This window comes from Loxodonta africana, chromosome 4, assembly GCF_030014295.1.
Source record: "Loxodonta africana isolate mLoxAfr1 chromosome 4, mLoxAfr1.hap2, whole genome shotgun sequence".
In the NCBI taxonomy this organism is placed as follows: Eukaryota; Metazoa; Chordata; class Mammalia; order Proboscidea; family Elephantidae; genus Loxodonta; species Loxodonta africana.
The window spans coordinates 166,079,581-166,094,984 of record NC_087345.1 but is presented as its reverse complement, the minus strand read 5'-3'; the positions used below and the strand labels follow the sequence as shown (position 1 = coordinate 166,094,984).

General features: G+C 41.0%; 1 protein-coding gene across 3 annotated transcripts in view; it reads right to left on the bottom strand.

Annotated features, from left to right (window-relative positions):
- The window catches only part of KIAA1217 (KIAA1217 ortholog), a 399,876-nt gene that overhangs the window by 49,784 nt on the left and 334,688 nt on the right, over positions 1 to 15,404 (bottom strand). For all 3 annotated transcript variants that reach the window (XM_023548864.2, XM_010590674.3, XM_010590677.3), the window contains one exon: positions 1,607 to 1,773. In XM_023548864.2, the coding sequence (XP_023404632.1) occupies positions 1,607 to 1,773 (167 nt within the window). The remainder of the gene's footprint in view (positions 1 to 1,606; positions 1,774 to 15,404) is intronic.

The following is a 15,404-nucleotide window of genomic DNA, read 5'->3' as shown; positions in this document are numbered from 1 at the left end:
TCATCCTATTACATCAGTCCCCCGTCTCTACAATAGGGCTTCGGACCGGTTCTGAAATCAGCTGCCCTACTGTTTGCTATCTGGGAGTTAGAGGGCAAAGGGAAATCATTTTCTTAGCCTTAATTGTTACTGTGACTGTCCTTGAGTTGGCTCCATGCACAACAATGAAATGCCGAGTCCTGTACCATCCCCACGAATGATTGGTTGCTGACTGGACCATTCTGATTCATAGGGTTTTCACTGGTTCCCTCTTGGAAGTAGATTACCAGGTCTTTCTTCCTAGGCCCTCTTAGTCTAGAAGCTCTACTGAAACGTGTTCAGCATCACAGCAACACCACCACAAGCCTCAATTGTCAGATAGGCGGTAGCTGCACATGAGGTGCACTGGCTGGGAATCAAACCTGGTCGCCTGCAGGGAAGCAAGAGTTCCACCACTGAATCACCACTGTCCCCTTAGCTGTAGTTAGGTGGTGGGAAAATGTAGGGCTCATGCCAACAGCGTGTTGACTGGAGAGAGAGGCTGTAGGTTTGAAGTCCTTTCCTGATTGGACCTCAGCAGCTCAGGAGATTGTATCTCACTGGATACTCAGGGCTCCACGCCTATGTGGCTACGCCAGGGGCCTGGGTATGTCTGCCTTTTTGCAGTGTTTCAATTATAGATTTCTTGAAGTCAGGGAGGATGGTGGGTTTAGTCTAAGCCAGCACTACATCATCAATTTCTAACCACTCTCAAGGGTTCATAGAGGTTGACCGAGGAAGCAAACATGTGGCCTCATCGAGATGCAGAGTCCCAGCTCCTTATCGCCCAGTACCAGGAGACACAGTATTATGCTTCATCAGGCTGATGGGATTTGCTGAGCAAGGCCAGCAACATGAAGTGTCATTTCCCCCTCCTCCTCGATTCCCTGATAGTTCATATAGCAATGAACTGTCCCTTAACAATGGAAAAGGGTAAGAAAAATATTATGGAACACATTATCCAAATAAAATGCAGATGTTTTTCTCAACAAATCATTCATGATGGGTTTTTCCTTATGAATTCACCTTCTATTCTAAACTCACATTTCTAAATACATCCTGGGTCCTTGTGGAAAATCTTTTTTTTTTTTTTTCCTTATGAATTCACCTTCTATTCTAAACTCACATTTCTAAATACATCCTGGGTCCTTGTGGAAAAAAAAAAAAGAAGCACGGCTGATGGTGCCACCCTCGTTGGTGCTTACTGAGGAGAACGAAGGAGTCTAAACACTGTTAGTGGAAAGTCTTAACTAGCTGCTAGAATGCTCCATAGGGTTCCTCTACTTTCAGCTCTCCTCAGAAAACCCCAGATATTTAATAGTTTTTTTCATGTGTAAGGGCATGCACAGCTCAAAGGAGTGATTGCAGTAGAAGGTTATAGAAGAGGATTAGGTGTGTGAACATGAAACCATACCTTTGTGGTTCTACTACCTGGGTCTTCAGTTAGCTCCCAGGAAAAGAATGGTAGAAAGAGCCCAGGGAAGTTGTAGTGGGTCTAGGGATGTGTGGGAAGGAGACTGGGAGGAGGAGAGAGCTGACTTTGGGCAACTGACACAAAGACCACCATCCATGAGGAGCACCATCTGACCTGTAGCTGTCGCATCTGCTGGAGCTGGAGCCTGAGTTCAGCCACGTTTCGCCTCATGTCAAGCAGGCTCATGTGGACCATTGAGGAACCCACAGGCAGGGGCTGGCTAGGCAGCACTGAGGACTCGAGGGTGGTAAGTGTCTTCCCGCCAGAAACATGGGGTGTTCCTATGAGAAAAGCACAGCAAAGTACCAGAGTGTCAGAAGAAAGTCTAAACTCTAAATCCCATCCCAATACAAAACATTTATAATTGTAAAAAATACCCATTTCCTTTATTATGGAAAAAAAAATTTTTTTTAATTATGCTTGTCTTCTAAATGACAACAATAAGAAATTGGGGTTAAATAAATGATGGAATATTCATGCGATACTATAGTATGAAAACTGGAAAAATCATGTTCTAGGATTTGAGTGCCATAGGAAGGTAGGTCACAGAGCAGTGTTGTACAGCATGATGTCTTGTTAAGGAACCTAACTGTCTCTGTCTTAATCTACAGGTATGCATGTCTTCTTTAGATACATAGGTTTACACAGACAAAAGCTTAGAAGTATAGATAGCAAAGTGTTAACAGTATCTCTAGCTGGTAGTATGCCATATGAGTTGTATATTTCTCTTTACATTACTAAAATTACATTACTACTTTTTGTATTTTAAAATCTATACAGTGAATATCTATTATTTTATAATAGGAAAAAATACTTTTAAAATTCTAGGACCTAACACACAGTGCATATGTGGCTATCTCCGGCAAGATAGGTGTATCCTAAGAACATGTACTTTAATTCTGGGCAGAGATTTGGTTGATCACTAAGAGCAAACTAATAAGAACTGAGTACTACCCTGAATCCCTTCAGGTTTACAAAAGAAGTAGGACCTCAGCACAGGTCTCCTTTAGTAAGAAAATAAGTCATAAAGCTAAAATTCTTCATGAGAGGAATCATAAAAGGCAGCAGAAAAAATATCTTCCAGAGGTGATCCAAGATGGCGTAGTCAGATGCCTCAGAATGTCCCTCTTACAACAAAGACCCAAGAAAACAAGTGTATCAGATATAGATGACAACTTTGGAACCTTGAGCATCGAAGGCAAGGCTGAAGAATCAAACTGAGTGCCAAGTGGAATGAGAGACTGTACAAAAATAGTGGCACATCACCTCACCACCAATGCCAGCTACATCTTCACAGAGGAAGTCAAGGCAATATAAAGAATTAAAAACCTGCTTTAAACTTCGGCAGATAAAGGTAAATTTCAAAGCAACCACAGAGAAAGGTAACAAACCTACTCATCAAAAAAAAAAAAAGACTCAGTAAACACAAAATCAGCAATGAAGGAAATGGAAAAGAAAATCCACAAATAAAAAGGACCCAGAACAGAAGTTTAAGCATAACAAAGAAACCTTCAACAGTACAAAAAAAAGCACAACAAAATGACAGCACTAAACTCATAAAAAAAAAAATTTTTTTTTTTTTTTTAAATAAACTCATACCTATCGATAATCACACTGAGTGTAAATGGCTTAAATGTGTCAGTAAAGAGACAGGTAGTGGCAGAATGGATTAAAAAAACACAACTTATCAGCATGCTGTTTACAACAGATATACCTTTGACATAAGGACAAACTAAAACTCAAAGGATGGAAGAAAATATATCAAGCAAACAATAACCAAAAAAGAGCAGGAGTGGCTATATTAATCTCTGATAAAATAGACTTTAAGGCAAAATCTACCATAAAAAATAAGGAAGGACATTAAATAATGATTAAAGGGTCAATCTACCAAGTGGGCATAACCATGATAAATATATATGCACCTAATGACAGGGCCCCAAAATATATAAAACAAACTGTAACAGCACTGAAAAGAGAAATAGTTCCAAAGTAATAATAGGAGACTTCAACACACCACTTTTGGTGAAGGACAGAACAACCAGAAAGAAACTCAACAAAGATACAGAAGATCTAAATGCCATAATCAACCAACTCGACCTCATAGACATACACGGAACACTCCACCCAACAGCAGTAAAGTATACACCCTTTTCCAATGCACATGGATCACATCTTAGGCCACAAAGCTAGTCTCAATAAAATCCAAAACACTGGAACACTACAAAGAATTTTCTCTGATCACAACACTATAAAAATAGAAACCAATAACAGGAAGAGCAAGGAAAAAAAAATCAAATACATGAAAACTGAATAAAACCTTGTTTAAAAACCACTGGGTAATAAGAAATCAAAGATGAAATTCAAAAATTTTTCTAAAATCAAATGAGAATGAAAATACAACATACCAAAACCTTTGGGACGTAGCAAAAGCGGTGCTCAGAGGTCAATTTATAGCAATAAATACAATAAAAAAGAAGAAAGGACTAAAATCAAAATGTTAACCCTAGAATTTGAACAAGCAGAAAGAGAGCAACAAAAGAAGCCCAAAGTCATCAGAAAAAAGGAAATATTAAAGGTTAAAGCAGAAATAAGTGAAACAAAGAACAGAAAAACAACAGAAAGACTTAAGCTAGTTCTTTGAAAGGATCTGTAAAATTGACAAATCACTGGCCAAACTCACAAAAGCAGGAGAACAAGCAAATAACTCATATAAAAAATGAGATGGTGACATTATAACAGAAACAACTGAAATAAAAAGAATCATAACAGAATACTATGAAGAATTGTACTCCAACAAATTTGAAAACCTAGAGGAAAAGGACAAATTTCTAGTAAGGCATTACCTGCCTAAATTAACACACAAACTGAGGTAAAAAAGGAGCACTCGCGGCACATTGTATAAGAGCTTGGCTGCTAACCAAAAGGTCAGCAGTTCAAATCCACCAGCTGCTCCTTGGAAATCCTATGGGGCAGTTCCGCTCCATCCTATAGGGTTGCCATGAGTCAGAATCAACTTGATGGCAATGGGTTTTTTTTTTTTTTTTTGAAGTAGAAAGACTGCACAGGCCCACAGCAAAAGAAGAGATTGAAGAGGTAATAAGAAAAAAAAAAAAAACAACTCCTAATAAAAAAAAGGCTGTTGCCAGAACGGCTTCACTGGAGAATTCTATGAAACATTCACAGAAGGGCTCACACCAATACTACTCAAACCATTTCAGAGCATAGAAAAGAAAAGAACAGTCTTGAATTCATTAAATAAAGCCAGCGTAACCCTGATACCAAAGCCAGGCAAAGATACTATAATTACAGACCAGTATCCCTCATGAATATGGACACAAAAATTCTCAATAAAATTCTAGCTAATTCAATGGCATACCAAAAAATAATACATCATGAGAAAGTGGGATTCATACCAGATATGCAAGGACGGCTCAACATTAGAAAACCAATACCAACTAAATAAAAGAAACGAATCACATGATCATCTCAATCGATGCAGAAAAGACATTTGATAAGGTCCAATACCCATTTCTGATAAAAATTCTCAGCACAATAGGACTAGAAGGGAACTTCCTCAAGATAATAAAGGGTGTTTATACAAAACCAACAGCCAACATTATTCCCACTGGATAGAGACTGAAAGCATCTCCCTTGGGAACGGGAACCAGACAAGGATGTTCTTTATCACCACTCTCATTCAACACTGTACTGGAAGTCCTAGCTAGAGCAGTAAGGCAAGAAAAGGAAATAAAGGGCATTCAAATTGGTATGGAAGAAGTAAAAACTATCTCTATTATCAGATGATATGATCCTATATGTAGAAAATCCCAAAGATTTGACAATAAAGCTACTGGAACTAGTAGAAGGATTCAACAAAGTGTTGTTGTTGTTAAGTGCTATTTAGTTGGTTCCAACTCATAGTGACCCTATGCACAAGAGAATGAAACACTGCCCAGTCCTTCCTCATCCTCACAATCATTGTTATGCTTCAGCCCATTGTTGCGGTCACCATGCCAGTCCATCTTGTTGAGGGTCTTCCCCTTTTCTGCTGACCTCCTACTTTATCAAGCATGGTGGCCTTCTCCAGGGACTGATCCCTCCTGATAACATACACAAAGTATGTGAGATGAAGTCTCGCCATCCTTGCTTCTAAGGAGCATTCTGGTTGTACCTCATCCAAGACAGATTTGTTTGTTCTTTTGGCAATACATGGAATAGTCAATATCCTTCACCAACACCATAATTCAAAGGTGTCAATTTTTTTTCACATGCATATGAGGTGATTGAAAACACCATGGCTTAGGTCAGGTGTACCTTAGGCTTCAAGATGACATCTTTGCTTTTTAGCACTTTAAAGAGGTCTCTTGTAGCAGATTTGCCCAATGCTATGCATCATTTGATTTCTTCACTGCAGCTTCCATGGGTGCTGCTTGTGGATCCAAGTAAAATGCAATCCTTGACAACTTCAATCTTTTCTCCATTTATCATGATGTTGCTTATTGTCCAGTTGTGAGGATTTTTGTTTTCTTTATGTTCGGGTGTAAACATATTGAAGGCCATGGTCTTTGATCTTCATTAGTAAGTGCTCCAAGTCCTCCTCACTTTCAGCAAGCAAGGTTGTGTCATCTGCATATTGCAGGTTGTTAATGAGTCTTTCTCCAATCCTGATGCTGCATTCTTCATACAGTCCAGCTTCTCGGATTATTTGCACAGCATACAGACTGAATTAGGTATTGTGAAAGGATAGAACCCTGATGCACACCTTTCCTGATGTTAAACCATGCAGTATTCCCTTGTTTTGTCTGAACAAAGTAGCAGGATAGAATATCAAGATACAAAAATAAGTTGGATTCCTCTACACCAACAAAGAGAAGCTTCAAAAAGAAATTAGGAAAACTATTATTCACAACAGTCCCCCAGAAGATAAAATATTCAGGAATAAATCTAACTAGGGTCATAAAAGACCTATATGAAGAAAATGACAAAACGCTACTGCAAGAAACAACAACAACAAAAAACTACTTAAATGGAAAAACATGCAATGCTCATGGATGGGAAGACTTAACATTGTGAAAATGTCAATGCTACCCAATGTGATCTATAGATATAATGCAATCCTGATCCAAATTTCAACATCATTCAGATAAGAAAACTAATAATGGACTTTATATGGAAAGGAAAGAGGCCCCAGATAATCAAAGCATCATTGAAGAAGAAGAACAAAGCAGGAGGCCTCACACTACCTGATCTCAGAACCTACTACCACCCATGGTAGTCAAAACAGCCTGGTACTGATACAACCACACACACCGACCAATGGAACAGAATTAAGAACCTAGATGTAAATCCATCCATCTATGGGGAAGAGACAGTCTTAACAAATGGTGCTGGCAAAACTGGATGTCTATCTGTAGAAAAATGAAACAGGGCCCATACCTTACACCATACACAAAAACTAACCCAAAAGGGGTCAAAGACCTAAATATAAAACCTAAAACAATAAAGGTCATGCAAGAAAAAATAGGGACAGCACTAGGAACCCTAATACATGGCATAAATATAATACGAACTATAATTAATGCACAAACAGCAGAAGATGAACTAGATAAATGGGACCCCCTAAAAACCAAACACTTATGCTCATCGAAAGACTTCTCTAAAAGAGTAAAAGGAGAATCTATAGACCAGGAAAAAAAATTTTGGCTGTGACATATCTGACAAGGGTCTAATCTCTAAAATTCATGGAAAACTTCAGCACCTCAACAATAAAAAGACAAATAATCCAATTAAAAAATGAGCTAAGGATATGAACGGACACTTCACCAAAGAATACATTCAGATGGCTAACCAACCCATTAAGAAGTGCTCACAATCATTAGACATGAGAGAGATGCAAATCAAAGCTACAATGAGGTACCATCTCACTCCAACAATAGTGGAACTAATCAAAAAGACAAAATAACAAATGCTGATAAGGTTGTGGGGGAGATTGGGACTCTTATACACTGCTGGTGGGAATGTAAAATGGTACAACCACTAAGGAAAATGACACAGCATTTCCTTAAAAAGCTAGAAATACCATACGATCCAGCAATCCCACTCCTAGGAATACATCCTAGAGAAATAAGATCTGTCACATGAATAGACATATGCACACCCATGTTCATTGCAGCATTATTCGTAATAGCAAAATGATGGAAACAACCTAAGTGCCCATCAACAGATGAATGAATAAATGAAGTACGGTACCTACACACAATGGAATACTACCCAATGATAAAGGATAATGATGAAACCGCAAGACAACTTGCGATATGAATGAATTTGGAGGACATTATGCAGAGGGAAATAAGTCAACCACAAAAGGACAAATAATGCATGAGACCACTATTATTGAAAAGAAATAAAAAACACGAAAAGGTTCACATGCAGGAAAAACAGAAAGAAAAAACATCTTCCTAAATTGTTTTGAGCTCCATATACTTCTCCTTAAGTCCAGTTTAAATCCTCCTCATATATTTCATAAGTCCGTCTAGCAAGACCCTGATTTGACCAACCTTGGTTTAGAAATGACTCTAAAGAGTCCAAAGTAGGACTTACAGGGCCAGCAAGGCTTAAGGGATGGGGATATTCCGTGCCTCCCAATCAAAAGGAAGTGCTCGTTCCTTCCTTTGTTGTTTTCGTTGACTCATACCAACCCTATGTGAGAGAGTAGAATTGCCCCATAGGGTTTTCTAGACTGTAATCTATATGGGAACAGATTACCAGGTCTTTCTCGTGTAGCCTCTGGGTGGGTTCAAACCACCAAACTTTTAGTTAGCAGCTGAGTGTGTAACTGTTGAGCCACCAGGGCTACCTAGTTTCTCCGTAGGTGAATGCAATTTTATGCTACATATCCCTGGAGTACACACTGAATGCATAGTACACACATACACAAACACCCCTGAAGGGGCTTTTCAGTTCTCTTTCCTGTAAAGGGCAAAGCGGAAGTTTTGAAATAGGCCAGGTAGACAGGCCTTGCCCAGCAGAGCTCTGTTGATTATTTGCATACCCCTAGAGAGGTCGCAGCTGTGTGAGCGCTTCCCATCCTGGATCAGCAACCATGGGCACCTTTTCTCCCCCAGCTCACAGTCTGTGAGCGCTTCCCATCCTGGATCAGCAACCATGGGCACCTTTTCTCCCCCAGCTCACAGTCTAGCAAAGCTTCAGTAGAGCTGCTGCCTTTGGTGAAAAGTGGCAGCCAGTGAGTGAGGGAGTGCCCCACAAAGTGTCCTCTAACCTGCCTGGCCACTGCAACACCAACATTGCTTTCCTTACCCTTGGATGACTGCCAAATAGAATCAGTTCTCTAGACTCTCAAATGACCAAGGAATAGAGGAGAAAGCATTTTAAAGGATTTAAAAAGGAACCCCAGCAGACGGTAAGCTTTTTGTTATTTTTTTTAATATGGCCACTTACATCATGTCAGTCATGGTCTAACTTATGGCCATGCCCCCAAATCATATTCCACCTCAAAAGAGCAAAATTCGCTATCTCTGGAATAGTTCAAAAGAATATTAACCAACTGAGAAGACACTAAGTCAAAAGGACATCCAATAACATTTCCAATAACAGTAGCATGTTAGAATGAACACAATACCATCACAGGTCAATTATTTGAGGGGGGAGGGGAAGATCACAATAAATTGGAAGTTTTTATTTTAGAAACAGTCAAGTTATTTTTCATAAATCCATACACAGGCATTGGCACATGTGTATGTTCATGCAAACACACACATACACACACACGGACACACCCCACACAATATCATTTGTACAACAAATGATGAGAGCTAATCAGTAAGGTATTTCTCAAACAAAAATGACAATGTGCTACCTCCTGTTTGGTAATAGGAACTGTTTTGCTAATTTCTTCGCGAAATTAAGGCCCACACTCCTTCTACATGCCTCCCTCTCCTGACACATTCTGAGGGTGCTAGTATACCTGGCCAAGCTTGTGGATCCCCAAGGAGGAGAAGCTTGAGCCTACATATTATCTGTTATGGTTGAATGCCAATAACTGGTGTAAAAAAATAAAATAAATGCCATTCCCTTCACTACCAAATTTCTTTATGGAATATACACTCATTATTTAAAATTTCTTCATTTATAATCTCTTAACCCACTAAATATGGTTTTAAACTCCATCACTTCACCGAAATTGCTCTTTTTAAGATGGTCCACAATCTCCTAGTTGTCAAATCTAGTGGATGTTTTCCAGGGCTGACATGGTTTTACTTGAGTGTGATGTTTACTTTTGTCAGTCACTTCTTTCTTTTTAGTCACTTTTGAAACTTTCTCTCCCTCATCTTCTTTCCTCTCTGACCCATTTTGATCAATCTCCTTTCTAATCCCTTCCTCTGCCTGCCTTTTAAATCCTGGAGGGTTCTGTCCTGGGTTTATTGCTCTTCTTATTGGACATGGATTTCCAGGGAGTTCATGTCCACTACTAGTATCTACCCAGGATTCCCACATGTTTATCTCCAGCATAGAATTATCTTCAGATTTACATACTGCCTTAGGCTGAGTTCTCTAGAAAAGCAAAACCAGTGGTGTCTGTATACATACATATGTGTATTCACATATATATATATATTCATATATATACATTCACACAGAGAGAGGGATTGAGCGAGAGAGAGATTTATCTCAAGGAGATGGCTTATGCAGTTGTAAAGGCTGCTAAGCCCCAAGTCTGGGGTCAGATGTCAGGCTAGAAGCTTCTCCTGACTGACTCATGTAGCTGCAGGAGCTGATGAACCCAAGACTGGCAGATCAGATGGTAGGCTGCTGGCGCACCGGCTGTAGAAACTGATGCATCTCAAGATGGGGAGGCAATATGGCAAGCCACCGGCTCAGGTCCCAAGAACTGGAGGTCAGATGATGATAAGCTGGATACAGGATCCAGAGTGAGCAAAAGCAGTGAGCTCTGCCAGAATGTCCATATATATTGTATGCAGGCCACAGTCATGAGGAAACTCCCCTTACAACTGATTGGCTGATCATATCTGATCACATGATGGAGGTAATTACATTATATCACAAAATGGAGGATAACAACATCATTACATAACTGCCAAACCACTGAGAATCATAGGCCAGCCAAGTTGATACACAACCTTAACCATCACAGTTCACGCCTTATCAACTTGGCATCTGTACACATCCCCTTAAATCATACATAATCTCTAAATGAAGACAATTACAAAGTTATACATGTGCCTACAATGAGACAAATAACATGCGTACAACTGAAAATGTACTAGCCTGTTTACATCTTATATTTTACAAGTGAAGAAAACATAAATATTTGATGCACACATACAAGGAAAGAATGCTTATAGCAATTACAGACCTCTTTTCTGCAACTGGTCACATGGTCGTAACTGGTATTTAGAACTACCTTCTTCCACCACCCATTCTGTATTCCCTTTCCCCTCAGCAAGCACCTCAGCTCGTCATGGTTCTTTACTTGGTGGGGTGACCCAAACATTCATTCCTGTAGGGTCTGGGCCATTAGCAGTCATGTCAGAATTGGGTTGCTGTAGTTTTCCGTTGACTTTAAACACAGGGCATGGTAGTACTAAGAGATGTCCTAAGGGATCTCCTGTATTCCAGACATACTCTTCTTTACCTCCATTATGTAATATGAATCCGACTTCTCTTGATAATCAGGATTGATCACACCAGCCAATATAGTAACTCCCTTCTTTGCCTGTTGATCCAGAGACATGAGGAGCCCAAAGTGTCCAGGTGGCATTCTTAAGTTCCAGTTCAATGGAATTATTGCTGTCTCTCCTGGTGGGAGCATTCTTCCCTTTGGAATTAAGACCTCTAGACCCGCAGAGCATAGTGACATGGGGACAGGAAGCAAAAATTTTGTGCATGGGTCACTAGGGGTAATAATGAATGGTGCCACTCCCATTTCTACCCCTTAATTCCTGGACCCATGAATCCTGGTTATGGGAGAAATAGCACCATATATTGTACTCTCTAGTTTAGAGCATATACAGCCTCCTGGAGAACACTGTCCCAACTCTTCAAGGTATTGCCACTTACCTGGTGCAACAATTGTGTCTTTAGAAGGCCATTCCATTGTTCTATCATGCCAGCTACTTCAGGATAATGGGGAACACGGTAAGACTGGCGAATTCCATGAGTACGGGCCCATTGCCACACTTCCTTTGCTGCGAAGTGAGTCCTTTGACCTGATGTGATGCTATGTGGGATACTGTGGCAGAAGATAAGGCATTCTGTAAGTCCATGGATGGTAGTTTTGGCAGAAGCACTGTGTGCAGGGAAAGCAAATTCATACCCAGAGTGTCTATTCCAGTAAGAACACAATGCTGCCCCTTCCATAATGGAAGTGGTTCAATGTAGTCAACATGCCACCAGGTTACTGTCTGATCACTTCAAGGAATAGTGCCATATTGGGGATTCAGTATGGGTCTCTGCTGCTGGCAGACTGGGCACACAGCAGTGGCTGCAGCTAAGTTGGCCACAGTGAGTGGAAGTCCATTTAGCTGAGGCCATACATAATCTCCATCCCTGCTCGATGACCACTTGGTTCATGAGCCCATTGGGCAACGACGTGAGTGGCTGGGGAAAGAGGATGACTGGTTTTCACACAAGTCATCCTATCCTTTGCTTGTTAAAATCTTCCTCTGCTGAGGTCGCCCTTTGGTCAGCATTCACATGAGACAAACATCTTCATTTTTTTTGGCCATTCAGAGAGGTCTATCCATATACCTCTTCCCTATACCTCCTTGTCTCCGATTTCCCAATCATGTTCCTTTCAAGTCCCTGATCATACAGCCAAACCACTGGTCACAGCCCATGCATTGGTATACAGCTGCACATTTGGCTATTTCTCCTTCCAAGCAAAGTGAACAACCAGGTGCATTGCTTGAAGTTCTGCCCATTACGAGGATTTACCTTCATCACTGCCCTTCAGGGAGGTCCCAGAAGGGGGCTGTAGTGCTGTCACTGCTCATTTTCAAGTGGTGCCTGCATATTACACAGAACCATCTGAAAGCCAGGCATGATTCTTCTCCTCTTCAGGCAACTGATTATAAGGAATTCTCCATGAGGCCATAGGTGCAGACCGGGAGAAGGCAGCTGATGTAACAGGAGTGGAGACCATGGGTATTTGGGTCATTTCCTCATGCAAATTAATTGTGCCTTCAGGTCCTGCTGGTGCCTAATCTTGTATATACCACTTCCATTTAATGATGGAGTGCTGCTGTGCATGTCTGACTTTCTGACTCTGTGGACAGTTCATGATGGCCACGCTCAGTTCATGATGGGCAGCTCAGGCCACATGGAGACTTGGTGACCCATGTTTAAGTGTTCAGTCTCTAGTGAGGCCCAGCAACAAGCCAAAAGCTGTTTCTCAAAAAAAGAGTAGTTATCTGCAGAGGATGGAAGGGCTTTGCTTCAAAATCCTAAGAATCTGTGCTGTAATACACCAATAGGGGCCTGCCAAAGACTCCAAACAGCACCTCTATCTGCCACTGACACTTCAAGCACCACTGGATCAGCCAGATTATATGGCTCAAGTGGCAGAGTGGTTTGCACGGCCGCCTGAACCTGTTGCCGAGCCTTCTCTTATTCTGGGCCCTACTCAAAACCAGTAGCTTTTTGATTCACTTGATAATAGGCTTGAGTAGCACACCCAAATGAGGGATATGTTGCCTCCAAAATCCAGAGAGGCCCACCAAATGTTGTGCCTCCTTTGTAGTTGTGGAAAGGGCCAGACACAATAACTTATCCTTCACTTTAGAAAGAATATCTTGACATACCCCACACCACTGGACCCCTAGACATTTCAGTGAGGTGGAAGGCACCTGAAGTTTTGTCAGATTAATTTCCCACTCTCTAGCACACAAGTGTTTTACCAGTAAGTCCAGAGTCATTGACACTTCTTCCTTACTAGGTCCAATCAGCATAATGTCACCAATCTAATGGACCAATGTAACATCTTGTGGAAGGTAAAGGCGATCAAGTTTCCTGAGGACTAAATTACGACATAGGGCTAGAGATTTGCTATATCTCTGAGGTAGGACAATGAAGGTGTATTGCTGGCCTTGACAGCTGAAGGCAAACTGCTTCTGATGGTCCTTCAAAACCAGAATTGAGAAAAAGGCATTGGCTAGATCAATAGCTGCATGCCAGGTACCAGAACATATATTAATTTGCTCAAGAAATGAAACCACATCTGGAACAGCAGCTGCAATTGGAGTCACCACCTGGATAAGTTCATGATAATCCACTGTCATTCTCCAGGAACCATCTGTTTTTTGCACAGGCCAAATAGGCAAGTTGAATGGGGATGTGGTGGGAATCACCACCCCTGTATCCTTCAAGTCCCTGATGGTGGTAGCAATCTCTGCCATTCCTCCAGAAATGTGATAGTACTTTTGGTTTACTATTTTCCCAGGTATGGGCCAGTTCTAATGGCTTCCACTTGGCTTTTCCTACCATCATGGCCCTTACTCCACTCGCTGGAATCCAGTGTGGTGGTTCTGCCAGTTGCTGAGTATATCTATTCCAATTATGCAGTCTAGAACTGGGGAAATAACTACAGGATGGATTCAGAGACCCACCGGACCCACTGTGAGATGAACCTGAGCCAAGACTCCATTAACAACCTAACCTCCATACACTCCCACTCTGTCTGGTGGGCCATGGTAACATTTTGGGCCTCCTGGAATTAATATCAGTGCAGAGCCAGTGTCCAGTAATCCCTGAAAACTCTGATTATTTCCCTTTCCCCAATGAACAGTCACTCTTGTACAAAGCTGTAGATCCCTTTCGGGAAGGCTGGAAGAAAGATTAACAGTATAAATGTTTTGGCAGTGTAGCGAGGTCCTTCCTTGTGGGGACCTAGCCTCCCCTTCATTCAAGGAGTTGTGGGTCTGTAAACTGGCTCAATTATATCTTCACATGAATCTTGCTAAATGCAAATTTGATGTGAATTTAATGTATCCTGTTGTGAGCAATAGAACATGGGTTTGGGAGTTGGCCAGGCTGCTGTGACTCTTCTTAGCTGTGTGGCTTTGGATGAGTAACTTACCTTCTCTGAGCTTCAGTTTCCTTCCATGTAAAGTATGGATAATACCATCTTCCTTATAGGGTTATATGTATTCAGTGACATAATGCACAGCATAAAACACATGGTATGCATTCAAAATGTGAGGTTCCTTCCCTTCCCCTATCTCCACAGTAAACTAAATATTCCTAAAGTAACCAGGGAGTCTGGGTTTTCCTTTTTCACTCACCCTTTCTAAATAAATTCCTTGACTTCTCCATAATTCCATTTACTTGTCTACGGAACAGGGATCCAACTTCTTGTTTTGTATATTATTTCCAAATTCTGTACAAATTAATATGTTTTGAGCACTCTACAAGGCTGCCATGGCAACTAAACCCCTGGGGACAACACCTAGCTCTCATACATTAGAATGAGGAAGACCAGACTCAGCAGGGACAGAGAAGCAAGTGTATGCATACCTTTGCTGGTGGCACTGCAAATTGGCTCAGCCTTTCTGAAAAGAAACCCGGCAGCATGGTGTGAACATTGCTAAACTGTTCACCCCTTTTGACTTATCAATTCCACTTTGGGATATATATTCTAAGGAAATTATGCCTTCTCCTTCTTCCATGCTCCAAAAGAGGCATTTACAAAAGTTTTCAAAACAAAGAAAGGAAAGCAACCAATATATTTTCGTAGGGACTAGGTTTCCTTCACACAGAAGAATGAGACAAAATGACAGGTGTGTGGACTATGATGTGCATCATGTGTGTGGACATGGGCTCAGTTTTCTCATCCGGAACATGGGAATAATAATTGTACCTATCCCATGAGGCTGAA